This window comes from Cynocephalus volans, chromosome 11 (assembly GCF_027409185.1).
Source record: "Cynocephalus volans isolate mCynVol1 chromosome 11, mCynVol1.pri, whole genome shotgun sequence".
NCBI classification, from domain to species: Eukaryota; Metazoa; Chordata; class Mammalia; order Dermoptera; family Cynocephalidae; genus Cynocephalus; species Cynocephalus volans.
In genome coordinates, this window is record NC_084470.1 from 62,848,877 (window position 1) to 62,863,968 (window position 15,092).

A 15,092-nucleotide genomic window follows, 5' to 3' on the forward strand; every position below is an offset into this window, starting at 1 on the left:
TCTGTCCAATATTGACAGTGGGGTGTTCAGGTCCACTGCTATTACGGTATTAGTGTCTATTTCCTTCTTTAGGTCTAATAGAGTTTGTTTTATAAATCTGGCTGCTCCAACACTGGGTGTGTACATATTTATGATTGTTATGTCTTCTTGATGGATCAGTCCTTTTATCATTAAGTAGTGTCCCTCATTGTCTCTTTTTATGGTTTTTAGTTTAAAGTCTATATTGTCAGATATAAGAATAGCTACTCCAGCTCGTTTTTCTTTTCTGTTTGCATGGTAAATCTTTTTCCATCCTTTCACTCTTAGTCTATGTGAATCTTCATGGGTGAGGTGGGTCTCTTGCAGGCAGCATATAGTTGGGTCCTCCTTTTTAATCCAGTCAGCCAGTGTGTGTCTTTTGATTGGGGAATTTAAGCCTTTTACATTAAGAGTTGTTACTGAAAAGTGTTCATTTATTCCTAGCATTTTTTTGATTGTTGTTTGGTTGTCTTAGGTGTCTTTTGTTCCTTGCTTTCTGATTTACTGTTTGGTTTCTGTGTTTGTTGGTTCCTTAGGTTGTAGATAGCCTTTTCGTTTGTTTGTTTTCTCTTCATGAATGCCATTTTTATTATACTAGTGGGTTTAGATTTTTCTGGGGTTTTTATGGCAGTGGTAGTTATTTTTCAGGAACCAAACCCAGTACTCCCTTGAGAATTTCTTGTAATGGTGGTCGTGTGGTGGTGAACTCCCGCACTTTTTGTTTGTCTGAGAAATATACTATTTGCCCTTCATTTCGGAAGGATAGCCTTGCACGGTAGAGTATTCTTGGCTGGCAATCTCTGTCTTTTAGTATTTTGAATATATCATCCCATTCCTTTCTGGCTTTTAGGGTTTGTGATAAAAAGTCTGATGTTAGCCTGATTGGGGCTCCCTTATAGGTGATTTGATGCTTCTCTCTTACAGCTTTTAAGATTCTCTCTTTGTCTCTGAGTTTTGCCAATTTGACTACAACATGTTTTGGAGAAGACCTTTTTGGGTTGAATACGTTTGGAGATCATTGAGCTTCCTGAATCTGAAGATCTGTGATTTTTCCTATACCTGGGAAGTTTTCTGCCACTATTTTGTTGAATATGTTTTCAATGCAATCTCCTTTTTCCTCCCCTTCTGGAATACCCATGACTCAGATATTTGAGCGCTTAAGGTTGTCTGATATCTCTCTCAGATTTTCTTCAATGCCTTTGATTCTTTTTTCTTTTTTTTTTGTCTGCTTGTGTTATTTCAAACAGCCCATCTTCAAGTTCAGAGGTTCTCTCTTCAACTTCCACAAGCCTGCTGGTTAAACTCTCCGTTGTGTTTTTTATTTCGCTGAATAACTTCTTCAGTTCAGCAAGTTCTGCTACATTTTTTTTCAGGGCATTGATTTCCTTGTACATTTCCTCTTTCAGGTCCTGTATACTTTTCCTCATTTCATCATGATGTCTAGCTGAGTTTTCTTGTATCTCATTCAGTTTCCTTAGAATTATCATTCGAAATTCCTTGTCAGTAATTTCAAGGGCTTCTTGTTCTATAGGATCTAGAGCTTGAGTGTTATTATCCTTTGGTGGTGTACTTTCTTGATTTTTCGTATTTATGGTATCTTTTCTTTGATGTTTATTCATTGTGGCAGGGAGTTTCACAGTCCACAGGTTTCACACTATTGACTGACGAAGATGTTGCTGTGGTTGCCAATCTGGTATGGCTACCTCAGTGACTACTCAGTTGGCCACTAGTGCCTTGTGTATGTGGTTGCCTCGGGTCTTGGGCCTCTCCGGGGAGCCACCTCTCTGGTCAGCTTGGACTCTGCCAGGCTGCTGGATCACAGGGTGTTACCACAGGGTGTGTGGTCTCTGCTGAGCTTCCACCTCCCGTGCTGGACTTCTCCCTGTTCTGTGCACTCTGGCCCGGGCTGCTGGGATGCGCCGAGGAACCGCAGAGTGTGTGGTCTCTGCAGAGCTTCCCCTTCCTCTGCAGGATGTCTCCCTGCTCTGTGCGTGCTAGGCTGAGCTTGGGATGGAGCCAGGTGGCGGCGGTGAAGCCTACCTGCTGCTGGATCGTGCGGCAGCGGCCCCCCCACAGGGTGTGTGGAGTCTACGGAGCTTCTAACTCCCTTGCTGGACGTCTCTGTGCTCCGTACACATTGGGCCGTGCTGCTGGATCGCACGGCAGCAGTGTGGTCCCCGTGGAGTTCCCGCCTCTCCTGCCGGAAGTCTCCCTTCTCCAAGCACACTAGGCCGGGCTGGGAATGGAGCCGGGTGCCTGCGGTGAAGCCTACCTGCTGGATCTCGCAGTGGCGGCCCCACAGGGTGTGTGGTTTCTGCGGAGCCTCCGCCTCCCTTGCTGGACGTCTCCCCACTCTGTGCGCACTGGGCCGAGCTGGGAATGGAGCCAGGTGGTGGCAGTGAAGCCTATCTGCCAGATCATGTGACGGCGGCCCCACAGGACATTTGGTCTCCGCGGAGCTTCTGCCTCCCCCGCAGGATTTCTCCCTGTTCCATATACACTTGATGTTATGTTTTTATAGTTTAAATCGGTTGATTTGTGGGAGAGAGTGACGCTAGGGACTGTCTATTCCGCCATCTTGACCGGAAGTTCTGAACACCTGTTTTCAATTCTCTTGGGTATATACAAAGGTACTTTAAAAAGTTCATAGAAAAATAGAATTAAAAGATAATATGCGAGCTGTGGTGGTGCAGGACCAAGGGCCTCAGCCACGATCCCCAACATCCACATACAGCCAAGTCCCTTGGGCTCCCCTGCCAGAGTGAGGGGGTGCCATGGGCCTCCATTAGCTTCCCCTCCTTCCTTCCTCTTTTTCCTACCCTATCCCTCTCCCCCTTCCTCTCTTCTCCTCAACTGCTCCACATCTTAGAATGTAAATACAATAATAATAATAATAATAATAAATTAATTTTATAAAAAGATAATACAAATCTTTCCGCGAACTTTTTGAAGTACTCTTGTATGCTTAGGAGTGGAATTGCTGGGTCATATGATATTTCTATGTTTAACTTTTTGAGCAACTGTCAAATTGTCTTCTACAGTGGCTATATCATTTTACATTCCCACTAACAATGTACAAGTGTTCCAATTTCTCCACATCCTCACCAACAGTTGTTACTTTCTGTTTTTCTGGTAGCAGCTGTCCTAATGGGTAGGATGTTGTACCTCATTGTGGTTTCCCCAATGACTAATGATGTTGAGCATCTTTTCACGTGTTTATTGGCAATATACCTTCTTCAGAGAAATGTCTATTCAAGTCTTCTGCCCACTTTTTAACTGGATGGTATGTCTTTTTATTGTTGAGTTGTAAGAGTTCATTATATATTCTGGAGTGACCTTTTGATTTGACATATGACGTCATGGGACAAGGGGCCAGCTTAAGGAGAAACCTGGAGGCAGGTTGGACAAAGGGGAATCCCAGTGCCCTGGATAGGGATCACCTGCTGCTATGCAGTGTTGCTAGCTCTTAGTCCTCTCACACAGACACTGACAGAGGAGACCTCTCAGAAGTCTTATGGTAGGGAAACAAACAAATTCATAATAGGCCTTGCTGAACTATGATCTATGACATGTCCTGGGTGGCAGCTATGAAAATCAGATAATCATAATACAAGTGCCTTTCCCAAGAAGAGTCAACCGATAACTTGGTGTCTCCTTGGCCCTCCTGTCCTATTTGGGATAGTGCATCAAAAACAATGATGAATGATGACAACTATAGCACCAGATCCAATAAAACATGGCAAAAAATAATCACAGATAACTCCTCTATAATATGAACTGTTTGCAAATGGCTTTGAGGAGGCAATTCTCATTCTTATTAATTTTAAATCTAGCTCTTCTGAGTTCTATATATAAAGTATATTTAAATATATAAACTATATTTGTAGTTTTTGCCTAGGACACAAGAAAGAATTTCACATAAATCATTACTAAGAATCTTGATTTGTCTTCCTATAAATTAATAAAAACTATGAACTGCTTGGTACTATAAGATATTCTGGTAGCTATCTGATCTTAGGTTTATTTTAAAAATAGCACTTCTACTTAGATTTTTATTAGAACTAGAAATATAAACTAGAGCTAGAAAATGATGAGATGGAAATAAAGCCAAAATTGCTAAAACTCAAAATGTACTTGCTCTGACTTGATTCATTCCCTCTGAATCGTGTGAGACTTCAATCTAAGTTTGAAACTGGCTTGGCAAAGTTTCCTCCTATTCTGTAAACAACTGATTGAAATCCAGGGAAAATAATATACATGCAATTTGATTCCCATCCCACTCCCTTACTGCTTTTTTCCTTCTCCATAAGACTGTCAGATGATGAAAGATCAGTTTGACATGTGCTTGTCCAGAGAATGTCTAAAAGGAGTTTTTGATGTTTGACAACAAGGTCCAGTGTGTGGCCCTCATCAGGTCCCTGGGGACACCAGGGATGTCCGTGTGTGGAGCAGGATGGACATGTCAACCAGAGGAGAAGCCATGTCAAAGCTACCTTCTAACACTTCCAGTCTTCCCCACATGCATGAATACTGCGAATTTAAACCACAAGCGGGAACAAGGAGAAAAACCATATGCAGAAACACAGAGTATATAAAAAGTAAAAGCCATGACTATTACCTGGGCCAAAGAGAAAATGTACAGTCCCCAGTGAGGCAACCATAGCACAAGAAAAGCTATCAGGACGCTCTTGAGTATTACCGATAGGCTCTCAGCAATCACCTGCAAACACGTGGTAAAGGTGCACTTTACAAACATTATCAAAAAGTAAAGATGCAAAGGAATGACAAATAAAAAATCCAGGGTAGTGGTAACTTTGGAGGTGGGGGTGGAGTACACAGCTGGACATAAGTGTATTTTACTTCTTAAGCTGAGTGATAGGTTCATGGATCTTCAGTATACTATGCTTTAAGATTTACTCACATTATATATATATATTGTTTTGTATATCAAATAACATATTTTAAAAGATAAAGAGAAAAGTTAATATTAGTATACAACTAAATAGAATCATGAAAAAAATTTCAAAAATCTTTACATTCCTCCCACACTTTCCCTTATTCTTTGAATTCCCTATTCACAGCAAAAGGCACACTGACCTTAAGCGTGACAAACATATGTGCTTGTGCCAACACCCAAAAGGGCTCTCCTAGAAGTTCCACTACTGCTGAGAGAGCAAACAGCACCACTCCAGTTCCATAGTGTGGGATGACATTAGGATCAGGCACTTCAAGCAACTGTAACCAGACCCAGCCCAGGAACAATGACCAAAACACACCCAGGGGAACTCTAGAAGAAAGGAAAGAATGTTTTTTAATACAGTAAATTTTAAAATAAATATAAACACACACTAAAATAGTAACATTGAACAGAAAAAAAAAGTAGCCATAATAAAAGCAGCTACCACTTATTAAGGCACTAACTACATGTTTTTTTTTTTTTTTTTAAAGATGACCGGTAAGGGGATCTTAACCCTTGACTTGGTGTGGTCAGCACCACGCTCACCCAGTGAGCGAACCGGCCATCCGTATATGGGATCCGAACCCGGGGCCTTGGTGTAAGGCACTAACTACATGTAAGGCACTATACAATTCATGCCCTTTACCTCACTGACACCTCACAACCACCCTTTGTCACTATCCCTATTTAAAAGATGCAGAAACTGAGGCTGACAGGCACTGGGTAATTTGGACAAGGTCATGATCAGCTAATCAAAAGCAGAAGCAGGACCCAATCATGATCTAACTCCAAAGCCTACACTTCCATCCACTGGGTTATACTGACTTGATAAGCAAAATTCCCAGAAAGAAAATGCCTGTTGTTTGTACTTAGAATGACTGACAGACAGTATACAGCTGGTTCTTACACCCCAAATAACCAATAGTCCAGTGCACAGTATCCTTTCACATACGTACCGTAGAGCACTTAAATATGACCAGCTAGTTAAGAGACATTCCACTAATAAAATAAACACCTACCAGCCCTTATGACAGTAATTTCTCTGAGGCAATAAGGTGTCATGCAAGGGCAGCTTTGGGAAACAACCTCAACCATCAGCCCTCCCTGCAGGAATCTGGCTGTCGAAAATCCATGACACATTTAGCTGATGTACTTGGACATCATGAGTATTCTAAAAAGCTCAGAACTGAAATCACATAACAAAATTGAAGAAATTTATAAGAAAAACCCCTAAAATTAACTTTCAAAAAAATACTAAGTGGCTGTCAAAAGCACAAAAGATATTATAGGGCAAAGAGATTAGAAGTAAAAAGGATAGCACAGACCAAATGAGGCCCAGAGTGATGATCAGAAACTGTAGAAACAATCTCCAAAAAGGACAGAACCAGGGCTAGAAACCTGGTCCAGAAACTGCAACCCAGAAACTTCTCTCACCTACTGGACATCCAAAGAGAAAACAAGCCAAGAAGCTCTTTCAATATAGACACTCTTCCCTTCCTGTCACACACCTAGAATCCAGAAATCCACAGCAAAACCAAATCTGGAGACAATTCAGCTTCAGAAAGGTGTTGCTATTTCACTTACAACACTCACTACACTTGCCTTCCTGAAACTTGCCTCTTTTTTTTTTTCTAAAAAAGATGACCGGTAAGGGGATCTTAACGCTTGACTTGGTGTTGTCAGCACCATGCTCACCCAGTGAGCAAACCGGCCATCCCTATATGGGATCCGAACCCGTGGCCTTGGCGTTATCAGCACCACACTCTCCCGAGTGAGCCACAGGCCGGCCCCCTGAAACTTTCCTCTTGTCCAAGCACAACTCACGTTAGCCACAAGAGGTTCAGGGTCTGGCTCCAGTCTCGCTGGGAACCCCCACTCAGACATGCTCTGCGGAAGGCCTCTCTGGCCAGGAAGATGGTGGTTGAGTAAAGCAGCATTAGCCTGTAAATGAAAAGCAGAAATCAATAAGGTCTCCAGTTTTTTCATAGAAAGAACTTCTCAGATTTTCCAGCAACAGAGAGGAGAAAAGTTTTAGTCATAAGCCACTGGTGGTGATGTGGAGGGCAGTAGGATCTTACAGGACCCCCATCCATACTATCCACACAAACCACAGAGTTAGGAACCAAACAAGGTATACCTGAGTGTGTATGCCTACAGAGTGTTACATCTGGGATAGAAACTGGGGAATGGCCGGTTAGCTCAGTTGCTTAGAGCATGGTGCTAATAACACAAAGGTCCAGGGTTCAATCCCTGTACCAGCCAGCTGCCAAAAACAAAAACAAAAGAAACTGCAACAGTGGCCCCCAAAACAAAGGCTTTGTGACTATAAGCAGAGGTGCAGCCCTAACCATAAGGAGGAGAAAAGGACAAGACAATGACCCCAGACAGCAAGGGGATCTCTTGTTCACACTGAGACTACTGACCTGACAGCCCCTGTGACAGAAGCGGAGGCTCTGGCCAAAAGAATCTCAGGACAGGCAATAAGGCTGGCAACCATTACAGAGGCTGCTGCAACCCAGGTCACCAAGTATGTCCTTTCCTGGGTACCTCCTAGGTGGGCAGCACCTGGGTGAACCTTGCTGCACCTCAGCAAGGAGTAGCTGGGGTTTCCCCTCCTCAAAAGACAGCAGCCTAAATAAAGCCAGAGTGGGGATGGCACAGGGTTAAGGTCTCTGAGGTTGTCCAAGGATCATTCTGCTACCCAATGCCTCTGTCCACATTGCAAAGGAGGAGATGGAATCACACCTTAAGCAGGGGGGCAGGCCAGACAAGGGCTGTTAATGCAGGGACCTACCAATAAGGGGGAGAGGCTGCATGGAGAGAAAAATCTGAGCACCTATGAGGATTCAGCCCTCTTTCTTCCTGCTTTTAAAGCAGTATTTTCAGCACTTCAGTCTGTGGCTACTGGTTACATTTTCACCCTGGCAAGCCTGGGTTCAATTCCCAGCCAGGATGTAAATCCCTTAGAAATGTAAATCCCTTTGGAAAGTTACCATCCAGGAAATTAGCTAAATAACATTTGAGCAGAGATCTGATGTAAAACAAGAGTTAAAGTTCTTAAAACAGTATTTCTCAAAGTTTGGTCCTTGCTTCAAAGTCAACTGAGGAGCTTGTAAAAATGGAGATTCCTGAGTCCTTCCCTAGCTCTACCTAGTGTAAAGCTCTCCAAATGATTCCTTTGCCCATCAGAGTTTGAGAACTGCCACTAAGCTCTGAGAACAGAGCCAAGAGCACATGTTTGGTAAGTATTAGATACAACATGCTATCTAAAACATACTGTCTTGTTTATCAGGACATGAAGACACACCTAAGAAGCTGAGCTATTCTGAGCACTCACATTATTTCATATACTTTTGTGTCGTTTGTGAATACAAAATGTGTGTGGGTGTCCTTGAACAGAAAAGAGGAGGGAAGAAGAAACAAGGTGAGTTTAAAGGCAAAGCAAATCAGCTTTGTATGGGCCTCTAAGGAAGTAATGTCAAGGACTCAAGCTCTCATCCCAGTTACCATATTCCAATAATAAAATCACTGAGGAGGGTAGGAAGGTGGCTGCTCCAGCCCCTGTAATTATGAAGCACATCCTCACGAACTGCAGAATTCCCACTTCCTTTGCTGTCAGCAGGACAAGAACACAGGATTATGCCTGAGATGGGGTTTCCAACGAATTACTCCCACTCTTCTCCTGGGTTCTGAGAGCAGGAAAACTGGAACAGCTGGCAGAGAAATGTGCATTTGGAGGTTGCTAACAGGAAACACTCCATGGATCCATTAAAAGCAATATCACAAGCTCAGCCCCCCAACCCCTGCACATTCTGCCTCAGCCCACTGTTAAAATACTGTACTCCTGGTAAACATCCATGCTTCTAAAATTCAAGGGTGACACACAGGTACAGAGTTCAAAGACAACCTGACTAGGGATATGAGCTGTGGACAGTGTCAGGGTGCATGCCCTCTTACCTTACATTCACTACGCCAACAATTTCCTTTGACAGGAAGCGAAGAATAAATGCATTCAAGACAAAGGTGATCAATCGAAACAACACCTTAGAAAAAGAAGAAAAATACATAAGAATAAATTATGGTAGGAATGTTTACTTTGCTAAAATGAGAACAATGTGGCTGCTCTTCCTAATGTGAAGTAATGACACACAGCAGCTTTGCCATGGAGACTCTCCTCTAAGACGTTCAAACTGTCTGCATTTCTTCTGAAATTCTATTCTTTAGAGTCTCTCAGCATTCTTCTGCAGTGGTCAAAGAATCCAGGAAGGCACTTGGAAGTCTCCCTAATTTACTGATGAGAAGAGGGAAGCCCTGATAGATTCAATGAATTTCTTCAAGTTCAAAGTTAAGCACTCCAGGAGACAAAAAGAGAATTCTAGTTAGTGGTTCACATTGCCCAGCCCCTAGCCAAAACCCTCAAGCCTGTTTAGAAATAGCACACACTTAGAGAGTGCGAGCCTGCAGTATATAGCAGACTCACCAGGAATCATGGGGTCTAATTTCTTTGTCTTCTCTGCCTGGTAATATCTAGTGATTCCAAGAATGATATTTAATCTCTTTGAACTTCAATTTTCTCAATTAAAAAAACACAAAATAGCTGTATTTATTGAATATTTGCCCCTTTCCAGAGAGGAGTTGAAATACCTTTTAAACAACAATTGTAATAATAAGATAATATAAAATAGGTAGGAAAGGGAGACAGAGTCTAGCTAGTCATTTGAAAAGGACATATCCTGAGACTTTCAAACATGTCATTCATTTGAAAAGGAAATATCCTGAGACTTTCAAACATGTCATTCAACGGGCCGGCCTGTGGGTCACTCGGGAGAGTGTGGTGTTGATAACACCAAGGCCATGGGTTCGGATCCGATATAGGGATAGCCAGTTCGCTCACTGGCTGAGTGTGGTGCTGACAACACCAAGCCAAGGGTTAAGATCCCCTTACTGGTCATCTTTTATAAAAACAAACAAACAAACATGTCATTCAAGAAAACCACCAAAGCAAAGAATTCTTCTGATGAGCCATAGAGAATAACAAGGCTGCAATTAAATGGGGTTGTTAACTGGGGATGCTGGGCAGGGTGCACTGAGTGACTCTCCCCTGCTTCCCAGCAGCAAATGATAAATCACTTCTATGTTAAGCACTCTCAGGGTTATCCATGAACAGCTGTAATTTGGAAGATTCAATCAAGTACGCCAATGGACTACTATGGTCTGAAAATCTCCAGAGAAAGGTATGACCAAAAAGAAAGAGTGCAGTAACACTGTCTCTAAAGTGTCACAGAGCAGCAAGGTCTCCAAAGCCAAGACACCAACATTTTAACCTTTATGGAGTCAAAGGTAACCTTATGAGAGTCTGATGAAAACTCTTAGCCTCTCCTTAGAAACATGTAGGTACACACACGCACACGCCAAATTCTGTACTCAATTTTAGAGTTTTGAAGTCAATTCATGGAGCCCTTACTTGACAAAGCACTCAGCTTAGCCTCGGCTCACCATTTAGCTCTTAGACCCATCACCTTCTAATTTTTATAAGCCTCAATCTCCTCCTCTACCTATCTCATATGGTTGATTACAAGGGTCAAATGAGATTTTAGAGGTGAAAGCATTTTTGAAAAATGCATAAAATGAAAGGCATCAATACTTTTACCATGGCTGGCTCAAAGTTAAGACAATAGCTCTCAAATTCTTGCAGAATAATGTAATTGCAAAACTACCTGAATGTCTGCACTGAATTTGACAAAACATTCAAGACTGAATTACAACATTCAAGAAATCTATTAAAGATTATCATTATTTTAAAAAAGACTATATACACACATTTATGTTAACTTCAAAGTTATCACTGTCTAAGAAACCTAATGTGTCAGGCCATATCCATATTTCCTAATTGTTTTGAATAAAGGTTTGAGCTGATGAAGCTCTGATATTGCTCATGCCACTCAGTATTCATCTCACACAGTGGCCCTTGTTAGCAGCGCAGTCTTCATTTGCTTTTGAAAAGGACTTTCCAGTTTTAAAAAAAACCTCTTTCACATCTGTTAATAATTTGATACTTAACAGCAACCAGGTAAATACACAGGAAGCAAGTAGGACTCAGAGTGATTTGCCCAATGTCACACAGCAAGCAAATGACCCAGTTTGACCTTATAGGTAGAACACCTGACTCCTAATTCAGTGCATTTTCTGCTACAACTTATTTTCTTTTTATGAAGCCAACCTGGGTAGTAAGGTATTATCAAAGGTTGAAAAATTAACATTGTGGATAAACCACTGAACAGTTATTTATGTTGTGAAATGAAAAAAAACACAACAACAACAACAACAAAAACTAGGTAAACAGCGTTAGGTGAAGAATGGCTAACGGTTAAGCACATATCACGGTGCAAGGCACTCTTCTACATGCTTTGTGCAGATTATCTCATTTCTTTCCTACACTGACCATTTAAAAAAGCCTATTACCCTAATTAAAATAGCTAATATTTATTACTTGTAATGTGCCAGGCACTTAACAAGCATGATTTCATCTAATCTTCCTAATGACCCTACGAGGTGGCATTATTGTTATCATTTAAGATGAGGAAATATTCTCAGGGAAGCCAAGCAATTTTCCCAAAGTCAGTCACTAGCAAGTGACAAGGCCCAAACTCGAGCCCAAGTCTGCCTGATTCTTTCTCCTAACCACCAAATGCCTCCGTAAGATAAAGGGAGGGTGAATTCAGGACCTGTGTAAGTAGAGATGATCTGCTCAAGAGTGAAACACAAAAGATGAGTCACTTGACTTATAATGACCAGCTTCTAGGGTTGAAAGAATCTTTAGATACCATTTGAACCAACTGGCATGTATCATATCTGAAAGATGACAAGGGGAAGTGACTTGTTCAAGGTCACACAGAAAGAGGGAAGATGCATTGAACATTTATTAAGTCCATATTAAGAGCCAAGTACTGTGTTAAGTGAATGTATTAGAATGATCCAAATCAGTCTTTGCAACAACCTTACAAGCTAGACATTACTATTACCTCCATTTTATCAATGAGGAGCTGAAGCTCCTCAAGTGAAGTCACAGCAACTAATGTGTCCAATCCAGGTCCACCTGGGCCCATATTTCTGTTCTTAACTATGCCATATAGACCCTCTGAACTCAGTGGAAGTCAGAGAGTTCGTGGAGAAAAGGAACCCCTTGCCTTAAAAACATTAGATTTTCCAGCACTAAGTGCGCCCCATCCGCCTCCCCGGCCACCTGATCTAACCCTTCTACTGCCACACGGGAAATACAATGCTCAGAAGGAAAGTGGCTTGTTTGTCGCCCAGCCAAGACTCTGAAAGCAGGCTCCCAACTCCGGGGCCAGACGCCCCCTCACTACCACCGCCTTCTTCTGTCGACCCCCCTCCGTAGAGGGGTCCACGTGGGGACTGGATCTGCCCCGGCGCGGACGCTCAAGGGCCCCAGGCCGCCTCCCCGGGACAGGCCGGGCAGAAAGTACCTGCAGGAGGAGACTGGAGGAGGCCAGCCGGGCCGCCTGGCCCAGTACCTCCCGACTGCCCATAGTCTGGGCGCCCCGGCTCGGTCACCAGGAAACGTCCGCCCTCTGCTTTCTCGCGAGAAGATAGCGCCATGAAGCGGCTCGCTCGCTGATTGGTGACTTTGAGGCGGCGGGGGCGGGACACGAGAAGTTCTGGCCCTTTAAGTGGGCGGGGTTCGGGCCCGTCAATGCTCTTGTGCCGCAGTATTATCTCATTCGTTCGGCTTTCCCTGTCTGTCCCTCTGTGTCCGAAAGGAGTTAACTACTGTGGCCAGTGCTAAGGGACGCTGATAAGGTAGCCAAATCTCCTTCTTTGAGGCTCTCAGCTCACCAACCAAGAAACACTAACTTCCCTGGCCTCATTTGCCCAAAGGGGAACAAACTACTCACTGACCTCCTTAATAAGATTCTTGCCATTGGCTTTTGCTTACCAAATCACAGCTACAGTTTCCCTAAATTAGGCTGGACAGGAATTGTTCCCATTTTACAGAGAAAGAACTGAGGACCAGAAGGTAGATACAGCATTTTCATGTGCATGGTTTTGTGAAATCCTTCCTAAAACTCTGAGGCAGATGAGTAAAGTGAGCCTTGGAGATGTGAAGTGACTTGTTCAAATCTACACAACTTGTGCCCGGCCGAAGTGGATCCCACGCTCCTGATCTTAAAGCTGCCACACTTTCCTGCATGCTTGGTATTGTGAGAGCAGAGTGGAAGAATGGATCGGAAGTGCTTTGCAAAATGTAAGGCACCCAACATACACAATCGCTGTTGTTCTGTTGGTGTTCTTATTAACTGATAATCATGCTGTTGGAAAACCAATCTCTTTCCAGTCTCTTTTAGGCCTACCGTGATTTGACCCCAACCTAACTTCTCAATACCTTTCACACCACCGCTGCCCTTTCCTAGCACTTTCCTAGGTGTTCCGGAGCCCCTACCAGTCCTCAAACAGGCCCTGTCTCATTGGCCTTTGCTACTGCCACCCTCTCTGTCCAAAGGGTCTTCCCTGACAGCACACCTGGCCCTCCCAGGCTCCACTGTCCTGACTTACCTGACTACCCAGTCAGCACATGCTATGGACTAAATATTTGTGTCCCCTCAAAATTCATATATTGAAGGCCGGCCCGTGGCTCACTCGGTAGAGTGCGGTGCTGATAACACCAAGGCCACGGGTTTGGATCCTATATAGGGATGGCCGGTTTGCTCCCTGGCTGAGCGTGGTGCTGACAACACCAAGTCAGGGGTTAAGATCCCCTTACCGGTCATCTTTAAAAAAAAAAAAAAAATTCATATATTGATTCCTAATCCCCAATGTGATGGTATTAGGAGGTGGTGCCTTTGAGAGGTAATTAGGTAATGAAGGTGGAGTCTTCATGATGGGATTAGAGCCCTTATAAGAAGAGACGTGAGAGAGAAGATCTTACTGTCCTCCATGTGAAGGTACAGCAAAAATGCTGCTGTGTTCAAACCAGGAAGAGGGCACTCTCCAGAAACTGAATTGGCTGGCACCTTGATCTTGGACTGCCAGCCTTCAGAACTGTGAGAAATAAATTTCTGTTGTTTAGGCCATCCAGTCTATCATATTTTGTTACAGCAGCCCAAGCAGACCAAGACAGTGGCCCTATAGCTCTTAGTACAGTCTGCATTACAGTAAAGAGACTAGAATGTGCCTCTATATAAACAGCACCCCCCCCCCCCCCCCCGCAACTCAGACACCACTCTTGGCCCTGCTCTGTAAGGTGGCCATCACAGAAGGCATTGTTAGGGTTCACGTCCCTTTTTCCATGACCGATTTTTCCCAAATTGAAAAGCGTTTAGGGTCATACACAACTAACCCTGTTTCTAATACTAAAGAGTTTCAGCATCTCTGCCAGGCTTACAGTTTAACTTTTCATCATGCCTACGTTATTCTCACAAACACCTTATTGCCTAGGAATGTAGGCGGATCTGGCAAGAGGCCAGATCCTATGGAGATGAGGTTCACCAGACCAACCCTGCCCATGCAATCAGGGCCCAGGCCGTCCCGGAGATCGACTCCCACTGGGACTATAATACCCCTCCCGGCTTGGCTCAGCGAGACCACTTCCTCACTTGTCTTGTGGCAGGGCTCCAACGAGCTGCCCAAAAGACAATAAACTATGAAAAACTCCAAGAAATAGTTCAAGATAAAAACGAAAATCCTTTCTCCTTTTTAGACCGCCTTACTAAGGCTTTATTATAGTTCACCAACATTGATCCTGAAACTCCTGACAGGAGACAACTCTTGATGACTTATTTTTTTAACCAGAGCTTCCCTGACATACAGGCAAAGCTGAAAAAACTAGATCGGGGGCCCCTTACTCCTCAGAACAAAGTCCTAGCTGCTGCGTTTAAGGTCTATCACAGCCGGGACGATAAGGCCAGATGCCAAAAGTATCAAACGTTGGCGCAGGCTATCAAGGGGTCTATCCCCTCGGCTCCCGTTCTCCAGAAGGGTCACCTAAGGGTCCCCGGGCCCCAGCTTCAAGTGTGGCAAAGAAGGACATTGGGCACGGTCATGCCCCAACCCCAGACCTCCGTCAAAGCCTTGCCCTAAATGCCACACTCCGGGTCAC

The 15,092-nt window shown here is 43.6% G+C and overlaps 1 protein-coding gene across 2 annotated transcripts in view; it reads right to left on the reverse strand.

The window, feature by feature from the left end:
* The window catches only part of RFT1 (RFT1 homolog), a 50,551-nt gene extending 38,013 nt beyond the window's left edge, over positions 1-12,538 (reverse strand). For both annotated transcript variants that reach the window (XM_063114953.1, XM_063114952.1), the window contains exons 1-5: positions 12,463-12,538; positions 8,933-9,018; positions 6,800-6,916; positions 5,116-5,305; positions 4,637-4,738 (exon numbers count right to left, since the gene is read on the reverse strand). In XM_063114953.1, the coding sequence (XP_062971023.1) occupies positions 4,637-4,738; positions 5,116-5,305; positions 6,800-6,916; positions 8,933-9,018; positions 12,463-12,525 (558 nt within the window). In that variant the 5' untranslated portion in view covers positions 12,526-12,538. The remainder of the gene's footprint in view (positions 1-4,636; positions 4,739-5,115; positions 5,306-6,799; positions 6,917-8,932; positions 9,019-12,462) is intronic.
* Between the last annotated feature and the right edge of the window lie 2,554 nt (positions 12,539-15,092).